At 40.9% G+C, this 19,417-nt stretch overlaps 1 protein-coding gene across 3 annotated transcripts; it reads left to right on the top strand.

The window, feature by feature from the left end:
- The first annotated feature begins 4,788 nt into the window (after window positions 1-4,788).
- Tlr3 (toll like receptor 3) lies at window positions 4,789-19,216 on the top strand. Of its 3 annotated transcripts, none has more exons than XM_029531963.1 (7): window positions 4,789-4,855; window positions 5,452-5,522; window positions 6,599-6,668; window positions 11,438-11,890; window positions 14,073-14,264; window positions 15,643-17,495; window positions 17,725-19,216. In XM_029531963.1, exons 4-7 carry the CDS (start codon window positions 11,447-11,449, stop codon window positions 17,951-17,953), a joined length of 2,718 nt encoding a protein of 905 aa, XP_029387823.1. In that variant the 5' UTR covers window positions 4,789-4,855; window positions 5,452-5,522; window positions 6,599-6,668; window positions 11,438-11,446; the 3' UTR covers window positions 17,954-19,216. The 3 variants fall into 3 exon arrangements, with proteins under 3 accessions (XP_029387823.1, XP_029387822.1, XP_029387821.1); XM_029531962.1 differs by lacking the exon at window positions 4,789-4,855 and adding an exon at window positions 5,009-5,187; XM_029531961.1 differs by lacking the exon at window positions 4,789-4,855 and adding an exon at window positions 5,009-5,187 and having other exon boundaries at window positions 5,380-5,522.
- The last annotated feature ends 201 nt before the right edge of the window (window positions 19,217-19,417 follow it).

Genomic DNA, 19,417 nt, shown 5'->3' with positions numbered 1-19,417 from the left:
CTTGATTTAACTGTTGGAATCCTTGGAAAATCCACAAGAGTTTTCCTATATCCATCTGATGTTTCAAAGATGTCACCAGGATTTTGACAGAGATGGCACTAAATCTGTCACTCACATGTTTGCCACCTTGATAATTCAGTCTTTCAATCCACAAATATGGAATGTCTTTCTAATTGGTTTTCTTGAGTTTCTTTAAGCAATATTTTTCCCATTTGGAGTATACCAGTCTTTTGTCACATTGGCTAGTTGGTTTTTGTTTGTTTGTTTGTTTGTTTTGGTTTGGTTTTTTTTTTTGAGTGCTTTATTCTAAACAGAAGTCTGTTTAATTTCCTCTTCCTGTTGCCCACTGACTGTGTTCACGCACAGGACTAGTCTGTGTCTACTGAGCTTCTATCTTTGTGACTTTGCAAAATTTGTCAGTCTAGCAGGATCTCATGGCCGCTTCAGGGTTTCCACATGTAAGAGCCTGTCACAGGCAGACAGAAATAATTTTACTTCCCGTTCCCCCCCCCCTCCCACAACTTGGATTATTTTTCTTTTCCTTTTTGTCCTTGCTGAATCATAGCGGCCACAGTTGGTATCTAGACACACAGAATAGAAGTCCAGGCTTAACCACAAGTTCTGTGTGGCAGACAATGGTTTCTTCTCAGAAGGGGAAGCTCAGAGGCAAAAGAGCTGCATAGCAGGGTGAGCCTGAGGAGAGGGAACATGCCATTTCCTCTCTCCTTGCAAGTCTTGCTAGGTTCATGGCTTTGGTTGAGCTAGCCGACCTGTGAAGAGTGGAAACAGAAGTGACCTTGGTGAGAGGAACTGGATCTTTACTTTAGAGAAAAGGCTCAGAGAGACAGACAGTCTCAGATGGGGTGAGCAGGACAAGTCCTTTCCACAAAGGGACTGTGAAAGGGGGGCAGTGAGTACCACTGTGAAGGACAGTCTAGCTAGTGTCATTAATCACTTTCTGTTAATGACAAAGAAATCACATTAATGGCCATGAACAGTTTTAATGCAAAGGTACATATAGCTACATGCGAGTTTTCTGCTTACAAATCCAGGTCTCTCTTGATTCGAGCCTCTATGACAGGCTTGGGGAAGTGTAATTATGCATTTGATGACTGACTAGGAGAGCTGAAGAGCTGATAGTGCCCCAGTCATACAGGCTCCAGCCAGAGTGTGAGATGGGTAGACGTGAATCACTTTCCCTGTTGCAGCCTGGGGTCTGTGTTAAGGCGTGCTCTCCCTTCTACCCCATTATAGACCTGGGGCAGGATGTGCACAAGGCACATAAGAGGGGCATATTGGTTTAGGATGCCCTAGAGGAGACACACTTAGCTCATCTATTGGTACGTGGGCACTAGGTGACCTCAGGTACCATAAAGCATTGCTGCTCCTAAGAATTCATCTGGAGACTGGAATAGCAAGCATTGGAGTCAAGAGAGGCTTCTAGGTCCAACATCCACCTCCCAGTATGTCCCCCAGGATTTGCTTAGTCTCATCCCAGTTACAGTTGTTTTTACTTGCTGGTCAACGGCTTAGTTGGTCCCTGGCCCTGTGTAGTATTGGTGTGAAGGTTCAGGTACAGCCAGATATCCTGACCAATTCCCTGCCTGAGAATGATTGAGCAAATGGTGAACCTTATCAAGGATAGCGACTATAGAAGAAGGATTCCTAGCCCCAGTGTTGGTGGGGACTAGGCAGTAATGGTTTTGGTACTGTTAGGGCCAATCTCATGGAAAGAAGCACTGTCAGAATTGGGTCTTTCCCCTTGGGCTGGGTAGGTCGTCTCTTTGGAGGCCCATAGTTCTGGGCGCCCCAGAAGGTAGTCTCCTTTGAATAGTAGCGTATGCTCTGGGTCTCCTTTGGTAGCATAATAAGTCTTATTTCTGAGGTTCTTCCAGTGTCCCGTGGAACGTAGTCATCCCTTTTTTCTCCAGTCTCTCAATCAGTCTCGTGTCTATGGAATTATAGCTCCCTATTGTGAAGTTTTGGGAAGGGCCTTTCTATCTATGTATATATAGTTTCCAGCGTGCTTCCTATAGGCCACAGTTTCTCAACCCCATTTGGCACAATAAAAATTCCCTGTTACCTGGTCCCTGACAGTGTGGGAGCTCATTTGTGGGAAATGCATAGAACTGGGTTTCCCATATTTGTCTTTCAAAAGATAGGTCCCCACAACTGTCCCTTCTGTGGTTTAACCAAACTCCAAAAGTGGGCTTAAAAGAACAAAGGTCTACATGGAACTGGGGTTGCTTATCCGTGGTCAGACTGATTACCACCTTCTCTGTGAATGTGATTCTTAATTCCCAAGTCCACATAGGGGCACAGTAGGGGTTATAGGTTCCCATCCCCATACTGAGAAAAAGGAAAAAGATGGATACAGTTTTGGTGAGGGTTAACAATCTTGGATCAGTCTCATTTTTAAGGGATCTGAAGTCTGAGTGACAGTCCAAATGACATTGTCTTCAGTTGCCTTTTTTAATTGAGAGAGGTGGACCCAAGGTATGTTACCAGCCACTCTTTCAGCAGTTGGAATGGTGGGGATAAATGGGAAGGGTCCCTTCCAGGCAGGTAGAGATCCTCTTTACCAGAACCAAGTCTCCTGGATGAGACTGGTGGATGGGTTCTGGATGGGTTCAGAAGTAGAAGATGACAGGGCTCACTTCGCAGTCTGGTCAATGGCCGTGCAAGCTTCCTGCAAAGCCTGAAGAACTTAAGAGGGGAAGGATTACACATTGCAGCCTGGGGGGTATCTCTGAGTTTGGGAAGGATGGGAAATGGTCTCCCAAATATAACTTCAAAAGGAGCACACTGGACCCAGAGCTCTGTGTAGGGGAGGCAGTTGGCCCATCTTTTGCCAGTTTCCAGGACCAATTTGGTCAGAGTATCCTTATCCTATTTATCCTTCCTACCTGGTGTGAGCCCAATGACCTGTTTACACAATGTAATTTCCAATGAATATTTAATACCTTTGTCAGATTTTGAGACAAGTGGAAGATGGGTCAGCAGTTAAAATGCTTGCCAAAAGCATGCTTGAGGAACACATTTGGGATTCCCAGAACCTAGGTAAATGTCAGGTGGATGAAGGGGCTTGCCTTAGACTTCTAGGGCCCAGAAGATGGGGGTGGGATATCCAGAGCAGAGTGATCAGCTAGGCTGGCAGCAAGGAGTTCTAGGTTCGGTTGAGAGACCCTGCCTCAATGAACAAAGTGTAGCACAATAAAGGAAAATACCCCAAATCAATTTCAGGCCTTGATGGATATGTGCACATGTGTACATATGTCCCCCCCCAATATGTACATATATTCATGCCAAGACATATACACTTGAAAATAAAAATAAATAGTTGTTTATTTATTTGAAGCCACTTACTAGTCAACTAACATTACAGCTAACCTAATATCTGTAAAGAATTATAAAGCGTAAGAGATTATAGAGTATAGAGGAAGTATATTGTACTTATCTAATGCTTCATGGCCTACCACTCCATTTCTAAACAGTAAAGCGGCAGCAACATGTTTTTGCAGCTTTTCTGGAATGTTGGCAGAACTTGTTGAAGAAGGTCATTCAAGGTCATTGTTGAAGAAGCTGCAGTAAGTTAATGTGGATTGGAAGATTGTCTCCCATGCATCCAGAGTCCATGTTAGCCATCTCCCAGGTGCTCGGTGGGCATGCATATTCCCCTCCCCATGTCCATTGCACAGCTAATCTAGGCTTCTGATTGCCTAGCATTGAAGCCCGAGATTCCAATGAAGCCTGAGAGAGACTGGTGCTCCAAGAAGACAAGTCTTAAATAGAGAGGTACTTATCAGGCCATCCTAATGGACTCAGAATGAGCCTGATATCCACTTGGTCAAAGCTACCCAAGCCAAGGGTCAGTGTGGGAGAGGACCACACAACCGCTGATTCTCTGTCAGGAGACTAGTCCTTCAGAGGCTAGCAAGTTCTTCTGTGAGATGGTGTCAGAAGAAGTATAATAACAAAGAATGCAGCCTGACCTGTTTTCAAAGAACCCACAGAGGTGAAATCTTGTGCCAAGACTATCAGCGTTGTGTTGGCATCCAGGTGCATCAATGCAGAGGTCATTAATTTACTGAGGACAAACTGCTTGCTTATGGTGTTGAGCTAAAAGATATTACAACTGAAAGAAGAGTGTCGCTAAGAGCCAGGTAACCACAGGGAGTAACCTGCTGGGGCCAGGGAAGGGCAATTTGCACCAGGATACAAAGTTACTTCTTGCTTTCACTTCTGTGCCCATTAAACTTTTCCACTTTCACCTCAGCCATAGTCCACAAAGGAACCATTGACTGAGTTCTCAGGCACTCCCCTGTCTAGGCTTCAAGACAGGTCAGGCGCCCTCCCATTTCTTGTATGCCGTATTACTTTAACTTTTTTTTTTTTTTAAACTAAATAACAACCTGGCTGTATACTATGTCATTGCTCATCTGTAATGAAAAGAAAAAACTGACTTCATTCCCTTGCGGCTCCGTTTCTTTAACCAATTGGAGTCCTCATAGCTAATTGAGGAGGAAGGAGTTAATCTGAGCTCTTCTCTGACCAGATGCCTACTGATGCCTAATTTATGGATTCTGTGGAAAACTCAGCCTGCTTGAGGAAGAAAGGTTCTTTGTGATACCCAGCGCTGGACAAAACTTCTCCCTTCCTTCCTCCCTCCCTCCCTGCTCCCTTCCCCCCATTGTTATTTACTCCCTAGTTGTTTCTGGGAGTTTCCTGCTTTTGAGGCAGGACCTCCTCCTGTGTCTGAGATGTCCCCAACATTTCCTGCTGGAAAACTGGATGGCCATTTTTTACTTAGAGATTAAGTTCGACTTTACTCATTTTGCAAAGACAATAAAGCGAGGTAAGCGCATGGCTTTCGCTTTGTTTAGGCACGTCCCATTTCCCACTCGGCTGGTCCCTGTTGGCCCCTCCCACTATGCGCGATTCCCGACCTGCACTCTGGGTCTCTGGGCTGCAGTCCCAAACTCAGAGCACGCACTGCTCATATCACAGGTGTGCAAGGATCTGAAACCCACTGCAGAGGGCTTGGCTCCGAAGCCAGAAACTTAACTGACTTCCAGAGTTCCGCCCCTAGGCGGCTGCGGTTCCTAGGCTGACACCTTTCTCCCTAAAGGTCGATTTGTGACCATTTCAATGAATTCCAGGAGACCTTTAAAAAGAAATCAAAAAAGGGTAACAGCTTAATAACAATTTAACTGTTTCGCTGAAAATAACCTATGTTTAGATAACTAGGCTAGCCTGTCCTCTCTCTCTCTCTCTCTCTCTCTCTCTCTCTCTCTCTCTCTCTCTCTCTCTCTCTCTCTCATAAGTTTCACTTTCAGGCTGGAAGGAAATGTCTGATTTTTTTTTTTTTTTTTTTTTAAGTCTGAATGAAAACTAAGGGGATGCATGCAGGTTCTCAGGCTGAATAAAATCAGAATGCATTTTGCTTTTGAGGTTAACGCACCTGCGGAGTAAAACTGCCTGAATCACAACCAAGCACCTAAAGAAGATAGAAGATGATGCAGGTATGGGGGGAGGGGGGAAAATGCACCATAGTTCCAAATGTAAACTTCGCAACAAAATCTGATTTCTGTGATGGAGTGCCCATTTTATGCAGCAATTAAAACAACAGCAGCAACAACAAAAATACTTCCTCTATACGCTTCTCTCCTTGGAAAGATACTTCGACAAAGCTTCCAAAGATTTTGTAAAAGATTTAAAAGTGGGGGGGGGGGTGTGAATGTGGCTGTGAGAGGTGTAAGGGATAAACAAGATCAAAATACATATGTATGTGTAATGAATAGTATGAAATCATCAAAGAGCAAGTAAAAGGATTATATTAAAGGTAGGTAAAATGCTTTTTTTTTTTTTTTTTTTTTTTAAATTCACCTTTGCCAAAAAACCCCAGAGGGTTAAAAAGTCATTTGTATTTAGTGGGCTAGAAAGGAAGACCTGGCACTCCATGACAATGTTCTTGAGAAAGGATGAATTCTCAGGTGTTTCTAGGAACTGGCCAGTCACTTTCTGTTATAGAATGAAGAAAAGCAACAGGAGAGGAGGGTAGGCTGTTCCCCAAGTTGTAGAAAAAGGCCAGAAACCAGGCTGGGAAATTATGGACTAGTTGAGGGGAAACAGTCAACCTTCAACATATGGAAGTTGTCACAAGTTCTTCTCATGACTTTCTAGTGTGGTTATGTGTTGACATGTATCTAAACATTTTGAAAGTTTTCCTTTACTATTAACTATGAGTTACCTACTAACTCGTGTTACTGATGTAAAGGTTTTCATTAAAAAGGATCTCTTTCCATTGGAAATAACCGATGATATGATCTCCTTGCAAGCTGTTTAGGATTTCCCCCCTCCCCCTTTCTCTCTCTTTCTGCTTGCGCGTGTGGTCACCATTCTGAATTCCCTACCATTCTAGTCACTCATGACCTTGTTTTTCACGCAGCCTGCTTCATCAGCTCTTAGTGGATTTTGTTTTTGTTTTTACTTTTCACTCTCAGTGAAGTTTGTTTTCAGATTGGGACAGTCTTTCAGTTATTCAGGGATACAGTTTGGAAATGCATTGGTCCTTAGTAATTCTAATTTCTCTTTACAGCCTTCCCAGAGGGCTAGTTGTCACCTAAGCAAGGAGTAGAATGTGATAGAGGTATTGTACCCATAATCTGGTAAGTAGAGGTGAAAACAGTACTTCCAGGAAAACTTTCTAGTTCTCTGTCTCTTACTTTGCAATCCGATTTGTAATGCAAACTTTATAATAGGCTCACATGCATAGAAAAAAAATCAGTGAGTATCATATGATCACTGGGAGTCATGACCATATCCTCTGAGGGAAAGGGGAGGCCATTGTTTTAAAAACATATTATAGGTGAACTTCAAAACTAATGCACTGCCGGGTGTGGTGGCGCACACCTTTAATCCCAGCACTTGGGAGGCAGAGGCAGGCGGATTTCTGAGTTCGAGGCTAGCCTGGTCTACAGAGTGAGTTCCAGGACAGCCAGGGCTACACAGAGAAACCCTGTCTCGAAAAACCAAAAAAAAAAACAAAAAAAAAACTAATGCACTAATAAAGGCAGTCATGTATATGAGAATGAATGAGATCCCATTTTCTGAGGGTACAAGACTAATCTGTAGGGACGACACTGGTTGCTTCTGGGGGTCAGGGCAGACGTTACCTGAGAAGGGGAGAGAGGAGCTCTTTGGACTTGGGTTGCACAGAACCTTTCATTTGCCAAGTCAGGGGATACATACTGAGAATGCATCTTATCATGTGGAGTTTTACATTAGATAACAAATTATATATTAAAAATACTGAAACTGGAAACGAGGAAGTAATCTGTCCAAGGAGGAGACTGGTGCTCACGGTACAAGTCTGTAAACTGATGGCACGGGTGTGGGATAGATTACTGTATGTGCTCTAACACAAGCATAGTCACTGCAGAATTCTTTGAATTGTTTAGGACATTTAAGAATACTTTCTTGACCCTCCCTTTTTTTCCTGTTTTATTTTGAGAAAAGATCTTACCGTGTAGCTTATCTGGCCTGGAAATTACTATATAGAAAACCAGGCTGCCCTCAAACTCATGAAGATTCACCTGCCTCTGCTTTCCAAGGGCTGATGGGATTAAAGATATGAGCTACCATGTCTGGCCCCTTTTAAGAATTTTTATTAAAAAATTTGGGACTGTGTTGACATAGGATATCCATACACTGGAGCATTTTACATCAATAAAAATGATGAATGTTGAGACATGATGTGATGTGAATACATCTTACAAATCATGTGGAGCAAAACAAAGATTGATGAATGGCAAAATGGTACACACTCTCTCAGCCATGGGGATGCTCTAAGACCACAGGGAGTGCCTGAGAGTATCAGGAATATCTAACTCTACGTACAGGATTCACCAGTTCATACATGCCTGTGATGAAATTTAGTTTATAAATTAGGCACAGGAAGAGGCTAACGATAATCAATAATGAGCTCTCTCTCTGTCTCTCTCTGTCTCTCCCTGTCTCTCTGCCTTTGTCTCTCTGTCTCTGTTACACACACATGCACACGTGCGCGTGTGCACACACATGCACACACATATACGCAATGCCTCAGTTCATCATTGTACTGTAGTAATATTTTGTATCATGGCTGCCACAAGTAACTGAAAACATAGAATGAAATTGTGCTAACGGGGACTGCTGTGATGCGAGATTTCATTAATTTAATACTGACTATAAAGGCAGGTAACCTTGTATGTAAGAATTAATAGTGTATGTGTTTAGGAGGAATGAAAGATTGATGTGGTGGGTGGAGAGGGGATTTCTTAAAGCATTGGAGTTCTGTGTTTCTCGATTTGAGTAGCTTGTCCACTGACCCAGTCATTTATGAAAATTCAATAATTTGTTCATTTATGGTTTGTGCACTATTTTGCATGCATTTAAAATATAACTGTTAAAATAAACACCAGTCAGGGTTGGCCTAGTGTGCAAAGCTAAACTTATATCTAAGAGCATGAAATAGAAAGAAGAAGGAAAATGTAGACTCGAAATGGGGACCATATTATACAGAACAACCAATGCCTGCTTAAAAGTAATTCCAAGGGAGAGAATTCAGAAAGACAGGAATTATCATAGAAAAAGACGTTATAAAAGTTGAGGACAATGGGACGCTTCAGACTGAAGTAAGTAGCAATAGCGACATTTCGAAGGAGAGACATAACTTGAAATACACTTGTGAAATTTTGCATTATCACATTTAAAGAAAAGACATTAAAAAGTATAAAGTGAAACTATTAAGAAAAAAAAAATGTTATGTGAAGTTAGAGAGATGAGATGAGTTTCCGACCCATCAGCAGTTCTGGAGAGTGGGAGACAAGAGGATGATGTTTGCATGATTTTTGTGTGAAATGTAATTTTTGATTTATTTTTATGAGTGTTCTTCCTGCATGTGTGTGTGTGTGTACACTATGCACACGCGTTGATACACATGGAGGCCAGAATAGAATGCAGATTCCCTAGAACTGGCGTTACAAATGAATGTGCTAGGAATTGAACCCCGATCCTTTCCAAGGGCAGAGAGTGCTTCCAGTTGCTAAGCCCCAGCAACTGAATATGTATTGGAGATTAATATTCTCGTACAAAAAAATCACCATGAAGCCCATTACTTTGTTTAATTAATATATGCTAATAAAAGTAATAAAAAAGAAGACTGTGTTTCATATACATATAACCTATGTATCAAGATTACTGAAGACATAAACAGGACAGTGGCGGCACATGCCTTTCATCCCAGCACTCAGGAGGTAAAGGCAGGTGGATCTCTGTAAGTTTGAGGCCAGCCTGGTCTACATAGTATGTTTCAGGAGAGCCAGGGCTACAAAGAGAAACAGTGTCAAAGAAGGAAGGAAGGAAGGAAGGAAGGAAAAAGAAAGGATGGAAGGAAGGATGGAAGGAAGGAAGGAAGGAAGGAAGGAAGGAAGGAAGGGATTATCAAAGACAAAAATACCAAAGATCAAACTTTGAAAGACCTATGGATTTTGTTAGTGATGTACAAGCAGATGCTTCAACTTCTTCTCATTCTTAAGCCAAATACTCCTAAAAATGGCCCAAGGGCATCCCCTAACCCAGACTTTCCTTTGGGTTTTTAAAGTTAAAATTGAAAGCAATTTGAAAGGATACTGGCGTCTGCACTGATCTTTCATCACTGTTCAGGGACAATCCAGGTTGTCACAGTCTGTGAGGTGGACCATGTCCAATTCGTGCTCAGCCAGTGTGAGCGAATGAATGAGAAGCATTGGACTCCTCCTAAGTGTTCACAGAGTCCCTTATATTTCAAATTCTCCACTCACTTCAGTGTTTCTTCCACTCTCATCTTGGCTAATACTTAGCTGTGAGTATCTCATGATAAATTTGGGCTTCTCATGATAAAGTGAAATATTACAAGACAGAACTTAGCATTACAACATACTCTAAACTCATGGTGTTTTAACTTCAGCCAAATAATCTTTTGACACTACATCGCTTTATGCTAAGTATCGTATAATCAAGGATTTATGTCCTTGGAGACTCAGTTACCTTTGGAGGATTTCACCTAGGTCTGAGAAATGAAAATTTGCCAAAACTACAATACAGATGCACTACCCTTAGAACACAGGCCATACTATTCCAGGGTCTACCTACATCCTTCACAGTGTTCCTCTAAGTTCCACTGATTCTTTAGTGGATATTGACTGTTATCAACATAATGTCATGAGTAAGATTTCTTAACCTTAGGCTTTTCTAATTAACCTAGACTTAAAGATTTGATGCTTAATCACAGTCACAGGTGAAAATCCCTAACATCCCCTATCTTGGCCATGTCAACTGATGCTATGCTAACAGTTATAGGGAAGTAAGAAAGGAAAGACGTGGTCAAAACAGAAAAGCTTGTCTCCTCTGCCACAGGGTGAGGCATCAGGAAATTCTGTGGAGTCAGTTGACCAAGAAATACAGTATTGGGTACATTCTTTTAAATCATGAGTGCAGCGCTATATTAAAGCTAAGCATAACTATAGAAAATTAGTTAATGAGAGAGAATGGTATAGTTAAACTCCTAACATTCATAGTACAATATATGTATACACACACACACACACACACACACACACACACACACACACACATATATATATATATATATATATATATATATATATATATATATATATATGCTTCAGGTCATTAATGACATGGGTGAGCCTGAGGGAGATCACGGTCAGTGAAATACATCAAACGAAGAAAAACCAAAGTCACATGTTCTTGGGTGAATGAATGATGAACTTCGAGAATTATAGATCATTGGTTAGAGAGGCAGAGGGGAGAGAAGGTGGGTGACTGACAAATACAGGGGTGCAGCCGAGAAATGATTTCGATTTCTATGCTTAAAAATAACTCATCGCAGCTAGTAAGAAGGTTTTAGAATGTTCTCAACACTAGGCGTTGATAAATATTCGAAGTGGTGAACAGGAAAATCACTCTGGTGTGCTTGCTATGCCTCGTACATGTACTGAAATTGTCATTCTATTCCAGAAGTATGTGTAATGAATTGTTATGTGTTGATACAAAAAAATTGTGAAAGGAGATTTCTATCTGGAGTTGACTGACTTGTAGCTGGCTTTAAAAATAATAATCATCATAATAGATAAAATAAAATAATCACGGTTATAAGTAAATGATTGAATTTCTTGTCTTTATAGTGGGAGGAAGAATGAGAAAGAAGTATATGCAGATTGCTTCGCTTATTGATGCTGTATGAATTATTTCTGTTTGGTGCATTATTTGCATGCTACATACTTGTATGGTGTAAAACTTATCAACGCATCTTGTATAAATTTGGGTGACATATTTTAAAAGAATACTCCAAGAGATATGTTAATACCCATTACTTTATATACTTCCTTTATAGAGAAGAATCATGAAAGGGTGTTCATCTTATCTAATATACTCCTTTGGGGGGCTTTTGTCCCTATGGATTCTTCTGGTGTCTTCCACAAACCAATGCACTGTGAGAGACAGCGTAGCTGACTGCAGCCATTTGAAGCTAACACACATACCCGATGAGCTTCCCTCTAACATAACCGTGTTGAATCTTACTCACAACCAACTCAGAGGACTGCCGCCTACCAACTTTACGAGATACGGCCAACTTGCTTTGTTGGATGCAGGATTTAACTCCATTTCAAAACTGGAGCCAGAACTGTGCCAAATACTCCCGTTGTTGAAAGTATTGAACCTGCAACACAACGAGCTCTCTCAGATTTCCGATAAAACCTTTCTCTTCTGCACGAACCTGACAGAACTCCATCTAATGTCTAACTCAATCCACAAAATTAAAAGCAACCCTTTCAAAAACCAGAAGGTAAGAGGAATATATTCATTTTTGTTCTAAGAAATGCAAATATTATCTAAAGCTACCTGATGTTAACTTTTCAAGTTACTCATGGAAGTCTTCATAGTTATTAAAGCAAGGGGATAAAATAAGATCAACCCTCATCATGCCTGCTGGGTCCACCAGGGCACATGTGGACATTGTGGTATGTTACAGTCTTAGGTCAATTTGAACAGTAAGAAATCTCCTCTTGCGTTGTCTCATTTGAAGCAGGACTTAAAGAGGGATATCATGAGCAGACATACATCTGACTGTCCCCCAGGGAACACAGAAAATAAACTCATGGCACTGATATATTTAGAATGGAAAGTAGTAAGAAACACCCTGAGTCCACTTTCTGACTTCAGGAAATGAAACAAGTTGATAAAGCAGACTGGTTTACTAAAATATGACCTACTCTTTGGAGTTTCAGGAATCTTGGGTTGTAACCTTTCCAATGGTTCCTGCTTTTTACCTTTGAAAATGGGCTTAAAGCATGAAAAGCATGTGTTATTAGCTAATAATACCAGCAACTTTTTTTTTTTTTTAAAAACTCACTCTGTAGACCAGGCTGGCCTCGAACTCAGAAATCCCCCTGCCTCTGCCTCCCAAGTGCTGGGATTAAAGGTGTGCAACACTGCTGCCCGGCTAATTCCAGCAACTCTCTCTCTTTTTTTTTTTTTTTTGGTTTTTTCGAGACAGGGTTTCTCTGTATAGCCCTGACTGTCCTGGAACTCACTTTGTAGACCAGGCTGGCCTCGAACTCAGAAATCCGCCTGTCTCTGCCTCCCGAGTGCTGGGATTAAAGGCGTGAACCACAACTGCCCAGCTTTTTTTTTTTTTTTTTTATGATTCACTTAAACCAAAGCCATCCATAAATCAATTTCTTTTTTCTTTATTTTGTGGCCTCAAACAAAATAATCGAGCCCTGCTCCTTCTCAGATGCCAAGGACATAACATACAAATTTAAGTGTGCCGAGAAGAATTGGTAAAGCTATGTGTTGGCCAGGTTCTGAGCTTTCTTAAATCATAGTATGCAGGGAATACCTTTCAATGAAAACGCCTCAAAATCCGATCAGGGAAACTACTAGAGAAACACAGTTATTTTTTTTTCTTTTGAATGCATAAAAGTAAGCCTTATTTCTTTGATAGAAATTCCATTTGGCTTTTCCTTAAGCTACCAGAGGTTTTCTTTTTGCCTGAATTTAAAACTTACTGGCAGACTTCATGGTCTTCTGGCTTTTATAATCTTCCCTATCTGTCTTCCAAAATGTTCCCTGAGCCTTGACTATAGGATTGTGTTTTCTTAAAGGAGTGTTTTCTTTTTTTTCTCCTGTAACTAGTTTCTGAGGTTCATGCCTTACTATTATGTTTACTAAGCCCTGATGCTTTCTCTTATAATACCAATAAATGCTTATTATAAATAAGAAAGTGATCAACTGTCCTTATATCATAAACAATAAGCTCAGGTCCTTAAACTTGGTAAAAGAAATAAGGTGACTCATGAAATCCTTGTAACAATGGTAAAGGTTTTGTTTAAATGTTTATAATTGAAATAGAATCACATTACCCTCTCTCTATCCTCAAGCCCCTCTGCGAGCCCCAACTCCCTCAAATTTCTCCTGTGGTACCCACCACTCTCATGGAAGATGGCTAGTCTCTTTTACTCTGATTAAGATGGTTACCTCTTTCTCTCTCTCTCCCCCCCCCCCTCTCTCTGAGAATGTGTGTGTGGTACATGCATAAGAATGTATAAACACCAAATGGATTTTAGTTGTTTGTGTGTCTATGGCTTCAAGGTTGACCACTCTGCACTGGATAACCCAATAAGGGGGCTCATCCCCAGACAGGCTAAATTTCTTCTCCCAGGGATGGGCTCTCTAGAAATTTCTGCTTTTCCATGTCACACGACTTTTGGTGTTGCCACTTTCCTGCTCTTGTTTATGCAACCCGATCCAGGAGAGACTTCTTGGTACAAACATTGAGGAAGGGTGGGTGAAAAGACTCTAACAGCAATGGTATATTTAATTGCAATAAAGATGATCAGGCCTTCAAAACAACAAGGAGAAATCAGTCGTTTTCCCCTTTGAGATCCTTCCAAAGCTTACACGTTGGAGGGAGTTGCTTCTGGTGTCAAGACTCTAATATGTGTGTCTCTGTTTTTCACTCTCAGAATCTAATCAAATTAGATTTGTCTCATAATGGTTTATCATCTACAAAGTTGGGAACAGTGGTCCAACTGGAGAACCTCCAAGAACTGCTCTTAGCAAAAAATAAAATCCTTGCACTACGAAGTGAAGAACTTGATTTTCTTGCCAATTCTTCTTTACAAAAATTGGACTTGTCATCAAATCCACTTAAAGAGGTAAGATGTAAAAGCGGAGTTACTTCCTACGTTACCTTCGGGCGTGCACAATCCCTGTGTTGCACAGATGGAAACTTAAGATTTCTAGTGAAATAAAATTGTAAGCTCAGCCATGTCTTAACAAATCCATCAACATTTGCTGCTTGAGGCCATTGACGACTTAGTCAAAAACAAGTTGAGAAATTATCGGTTGGTAGGGTTGGTAGGGCTCATTCTAACCTCTGTTCCACTGCAGAGATATCCTTTGATTATTTTTAAAGGACACTGATTTTAGTTGTCCTAACTATATAGCAAATATCAAACTCCTCCTGAGAGCTCTGTAAGAATCAAACCGCTATTGTCATCAAGGGCTCAGGCTGCAGACTTGGGTTAGCTGTGCCTCCTTAGGCTTTGTCTTTTAATAATCATGTGATCAGGTCGGTTCAGCCTTCCAATAACACTACCTCATAGGACTGTGAGGCAAAAGAATTTGGTAACACATCTGGCATACAGCAGTTCTTAGTGTAAAAATATTCCTGGAATGGAATATTTCTCAGGATCTTGCTCCTCTGTGGCCCATTGGGAACTATTGCTACATACAGCTACCTACTTCTTAGATGTAGTTTATTCCTGTGTATCCACTGAGTATGCTCATATGTGTACATGCTTAGGGCTGGCCACAGGGTACTGGATAACCAATTAGGGGCTCATTCCTGGGGAATGAGCTCTCCCTCCCGTACTAGTTATTAATTGCCTGGAATGCTTCATCTTAGATCCCAATGCTTCTCAACCAACCTGCGGCCCTTTAATATAGTTCCTCATGTTGTGTGACCCTTCCCCTCCCAGCCTAAAACTGTTTTCATTGCTACTTCATGATTGTCACTTTGCTACTTTTATAAATAAATAGATGATAGATCAATAGATGGTAGAGAGACGATTGATAGATGATACATAGATAGATCAATAGATGATAGATGATAGATAGATTATAGATAGACAGATTGAGAGATGATAGATAGATAGATAGATAGATAGATAGATAGATAGATACATACATACATACATACATACATACATACATACATACATATTTGCCAAAGTGGTCAGCAGAACATACTGAGGATCTGTTCCATTACAGTTTTCACATGTATTCTATTAAATGCAAGCAGATTTAGGGAGATTTAGGCAAAATGCTGGGAGACTTAACTTTACCTGGGAGACCTGGGAAGGCCCTGCGGGTGGGTTACAGCCACAGGGTGAAGAAAGAACTAATGATAGAGTCGGCGGGCTTTCCTGCCCAAGTCACAGGGTAAAAAGGGAAGAGGACTGAGTGACAAGGCATTTTAAGTATTTCCCACGGAGCCAGTTACATCCGGGTTTGTTTGTTTGGAACCGCCAGTTCTCTCCGGGGTGTTTCCAGACAATTGGCAAGTTATTCGCCCTCTTCTTGAACAACGCCCAACTGAACCCCCACCTCACAGAGAAGCTTTGCTGGGAACTTTCAAACACAAGCATCCAGAATCTCTCTCTGGCTAACAACCAGCTGCTGGCCACCAGCGAGAGCACTTTCTCCGGGCTGAAGTGGACAAACCTCACCTGGCTCGATCTTTCCTACAACAACCTCCGCGACGTCGGCAATGATTCCTTCTCTTACCTCCCACGCCTGAGGTATCTGTTTCTCGAGTACAACAATATACAACGCCTGTCCCCTCGCTCTTTCTATGGACTCTCCAATCTGAGATACCTGAGTTTGAAGCGAGCATTGACTAAGCAAAGTGTCTCGCTTGCTTCGCACCCCAGCGTTGACGATTTTTCCTTTCAGTGGCTAAAATATTTGGAATATCTCAACATGGATGACAATAATATTCCGGGGACAAAAAGCAATACCTTCACGGGATTGGTGAGTCTGAAGTACCTAAGTCTTTCCAAAACTTTCACAAGTTTGCAAACGTTAACAAATGAAACATTTGTGTCGCTTGCTCATTCTCCCTTGCTCACTCTCAACTTAACGAAAAATCACATCTCAAAAATAGCAAATGGTACTTTCTCTTGGTTGGGTCAACTCAGGATACTTGATCTCGGCCTTAATGAAATTGAACAAAAACTCAGCGGCCAGGAATGGAGAGGTCTGAGAAATATATTTGAGATCTACCTGTCCTATAACAAATACCTCCAGCTGACTAGCGGTTCCTTTGCTTTGGTCCCCAGCCTTCAAAGACTGATGCTTAGGAGGGTGGCCCTTAAAAATGTCGATATCTCCCCTTCGCCTTTCCGCCCTCTTCGTAACTTGACCATTCTGGACTTAAGCAACAACAACATAGCCAACATAAATGAGGACTCTTTGGAGGGTCTTGAGAATCTAGAAATTCTGGACTTTCAGCACAACAACTTAGCCAGGCTCTGGAAACGCGCAAACCCCGGTGGCCCCGTTAATTTCCTGAAGGGTCTGTCTCGCCTCCACATCTTGAATTTAGAGTCCAACGGCTTAGATGAAATCCCAGTCGAGGTTTTCAAGAACTTATTCGAACTAAAGAGCATCAATCTAGGACTGAATAATTTAAACAAACTTGAACCGTTCATTTTTGACGACCAGACATCTCTAAGGTCACTGAACCTCCAGAAGAACCTCATAACATCCGTTGAGAAGGATGTTTTTGGGCCGCCTTTTCAAAACCTGAACAGTTTAGATATGCGCTTCAATCCGTTCGACTGCACGTGTGAAAGTATTTCCTGGTTTGTCAACTGGATCAACCAGACCCACACTAATATCTCTGAGCTGTCCACCCACTACCTCTGCAATACTCCACATCATTATTATGGCTTCCCCCTGAAGCTTTTCGATACATCATCCTGTAAAGACAGCGCCCCCTTTGAACTTCTTTTCATAATCAGTGCCAGTATGCTCCTGGTTTTTATACTTACGGTACTGCTCATTCACTTTGAGGGTTGGAGAATCTCCTTTTACTGGAATGTTTCCGTGCATCGGATTCTTGGTTTCAAGGAAGTAGATGCCCAGGCTGAGCAGTTTGAATATACTGCCTACATAATTCATGCCCATAAAGACAGAGACTGGGTCTGGGAACATTTCTCCCCAATGGAAGAACAAGACCAATCTCTCAAATTTTGCCTAGAAGAAAGGGACTTTGAAGCAGGCATCCTTGGACTTGAAGCAATTGTTAATAGCATCAAAAGAAGCAGAAAAATCATTTTCGTTATCACACACCACCTATTAAAAGACCCTCTGTGCAAAAGGTAGGTGGATTTTTGTGGATGTTTGTACCTTCACTTGGTTTTCGAATGGAAAGCTTTCAAAATTATTGCATTCACAATTTACAAATATTGCAACAAAATTCAGGGGGAAAATTCAAATTTTTAGTGAAAGCGCAAATAAATTCCACAAATAATTTTAGGTTGTTAAGCTTTTAACTTTTTAGCAAATGTATGTTAATGATCTAACCATTCATTTTAATGTTTTACTTAGATTCAAGGTACACCATGCAGTTCAGCAAGCTATTGAGCAAAATCTGGATTCAATTATATTGATTTTTCTCCAGAATATTCCAGATTATAAACTAAACCATGCACTCTGTTTGCGAAGAGGAATGTTTAAATCTCATTGCATCTTGAACTGGCCAGTTCAGAAAGAACGGATAAATGCCTTCCATCATAAATTGCAAGTAGCACTTGGGGCACGGAATTCAGCACATTAAACTCATTTGAAAATTCGGAGTCGGTAAAGGGAGAGATCCAATTCATAAAGGTCCATCATGAATCTAAGCTTTACTTGAAAGTTTTGTATCTGTTTATTTATATGTATAGATGATGATATTATATCACAATCCAATCTCAGTTTTGAAATATTTCTGCTTATTTCAGGTCTCTCGTTGACAACTGGTTTATTCACTCTAAATAAACACATGGGCAGTTAAGAGCATCCTGTATTAATAGATTGCCCATTGATTCCTGAGCTTTATCACAACTCCAAAGGGTTTAAAAATATTTTTATATAAATAAAACTGGAGTTTTATAAATATAATTTTTAAAAACTAGAGTGTTACTATGTAGCTCAGAAAGGCCTGGTAATTAATATGTTAGAGAGTCATGTCTTGAATTCATCGATCTCGAGTCATGTCTTTAATTCATCGATCTCTGCCTCCAAAGTGATGCTTTTAAGGGCACGCAGCACCACAGCTACATATGTGTGAGATTTTATAATGCTCATTTTTGAGACATTTATAGAATAAAAGATAATTGCTTTTATGGTATAAGGCTACTTGAATGGTAACGAGAATAAAATACTTAGAAAGAGAGGTTTTTGCTTTTTTCAGTTGAAAAGTTTTGTATTTTATTTTGGTGTTGGTTTTGATGGCTGTTGAGTAGGTTTTAAATCTACATACCCAAGAGCAGAATATCTTCATAATCTTCATAGTGTCACAGGACCCGAGACCTAGCATGACTGACACCATGATGGAAGTACCATTTAGGTCATAAATCTCAGAACATAGACAGCATCACTTGCCAAGATGAAAACGAAGACCTAATCCATCCAACTCTGAAGTTCTGGGAAAGTTTCTAAATGGACTGACTTTGCTTTTTTAGCTTCTGTAGTTCTGCTTCTGACTGCTTTTGTTAACTGAAGTATGTCAACACAGATTATGGTTTTTGTTGTTGTTGTTTGTGTCTAAAAGCTCAGTTAGGGCTACCTTGGGATCACAAACAGCTAATATGGTTACCAACTGGCTATGAAAGACTTTCTATTAACATAAACCCATTATCTGAGCAGTCTTTTCTGAGAAGAGCTACAATGATAGATGGCTTTTGTTACTTGATAAAATAGATATTGGAATAAATATTTGTATCTTGCTAATTGTTGTATCTCTTCTGCAGGAGAGTTAAATGACTTTTTTAAACCATATTATAGACAGCATTGCATCCAGAACACTAGTCAATAAAGTGTCTTTGTGGAAAACAGCATGTCCATCCCCTGTCACAGACTTGGGAGGTGGTTTGGGCCAAATCACTGAGTCATGGTGGGATTCTTTGGTCTATATTTTACATAATATTTTTATTGATTATCTGGGAATTTCACATCATGAACCATGACCATACTCATTTCCCAGTCCTCCCAGATCTGCCCCTACCCCCCTCCCATGAACTCCGGAGGAGGAGGAAGA

The sequence above is a fragment of the Mus pahari genome, chromosome 19 (genome assembly GCF_900095145.1).
Source record: "Mus pahari chromosome 19, PAHARI_EIJ_v1.1, whole genome shotgun sequence".
Taxonomy (NCBI): domain Eukaryota; kingdom Metazoa; phylum Chordata; class Mammalia; order Rodentia; family Muridae; genus Mus; species Mus pahari.
The sequence above is the reverse complement of the archived record's forward strand: the minus strand, read 5'-3'. Positions and strand labels throughout refer to the sequence as shown.

What these genes read in the sequence shown, in the direction of transcription:
- Tlr3 (XM_029531963.1), top strand. Translation starts at nt 11,447, where the DNA reads ATGAAAGGGTGTTCATCTTATCTAATATACTCCTTTGGGGGGCTTTTG. An exon ending in ACCCTTTCAAAAACCAGAAG is followed by an intron (nt 11,891 to 14,072) that starts GTAAGAGGAATA and finishes TTTCACTCTCAG; the next exon opens with AATCTAATCAAATTAGATTT. An exon ending in AAAGACCCTCTGTGCAAAAG is followed by an intron (nt 17,496 to 17,724) that starts GTAGGTGGATTT and finishes TGTTTTACTTAG; the next exon opens with ATTCAAGGTACACCATGCAG.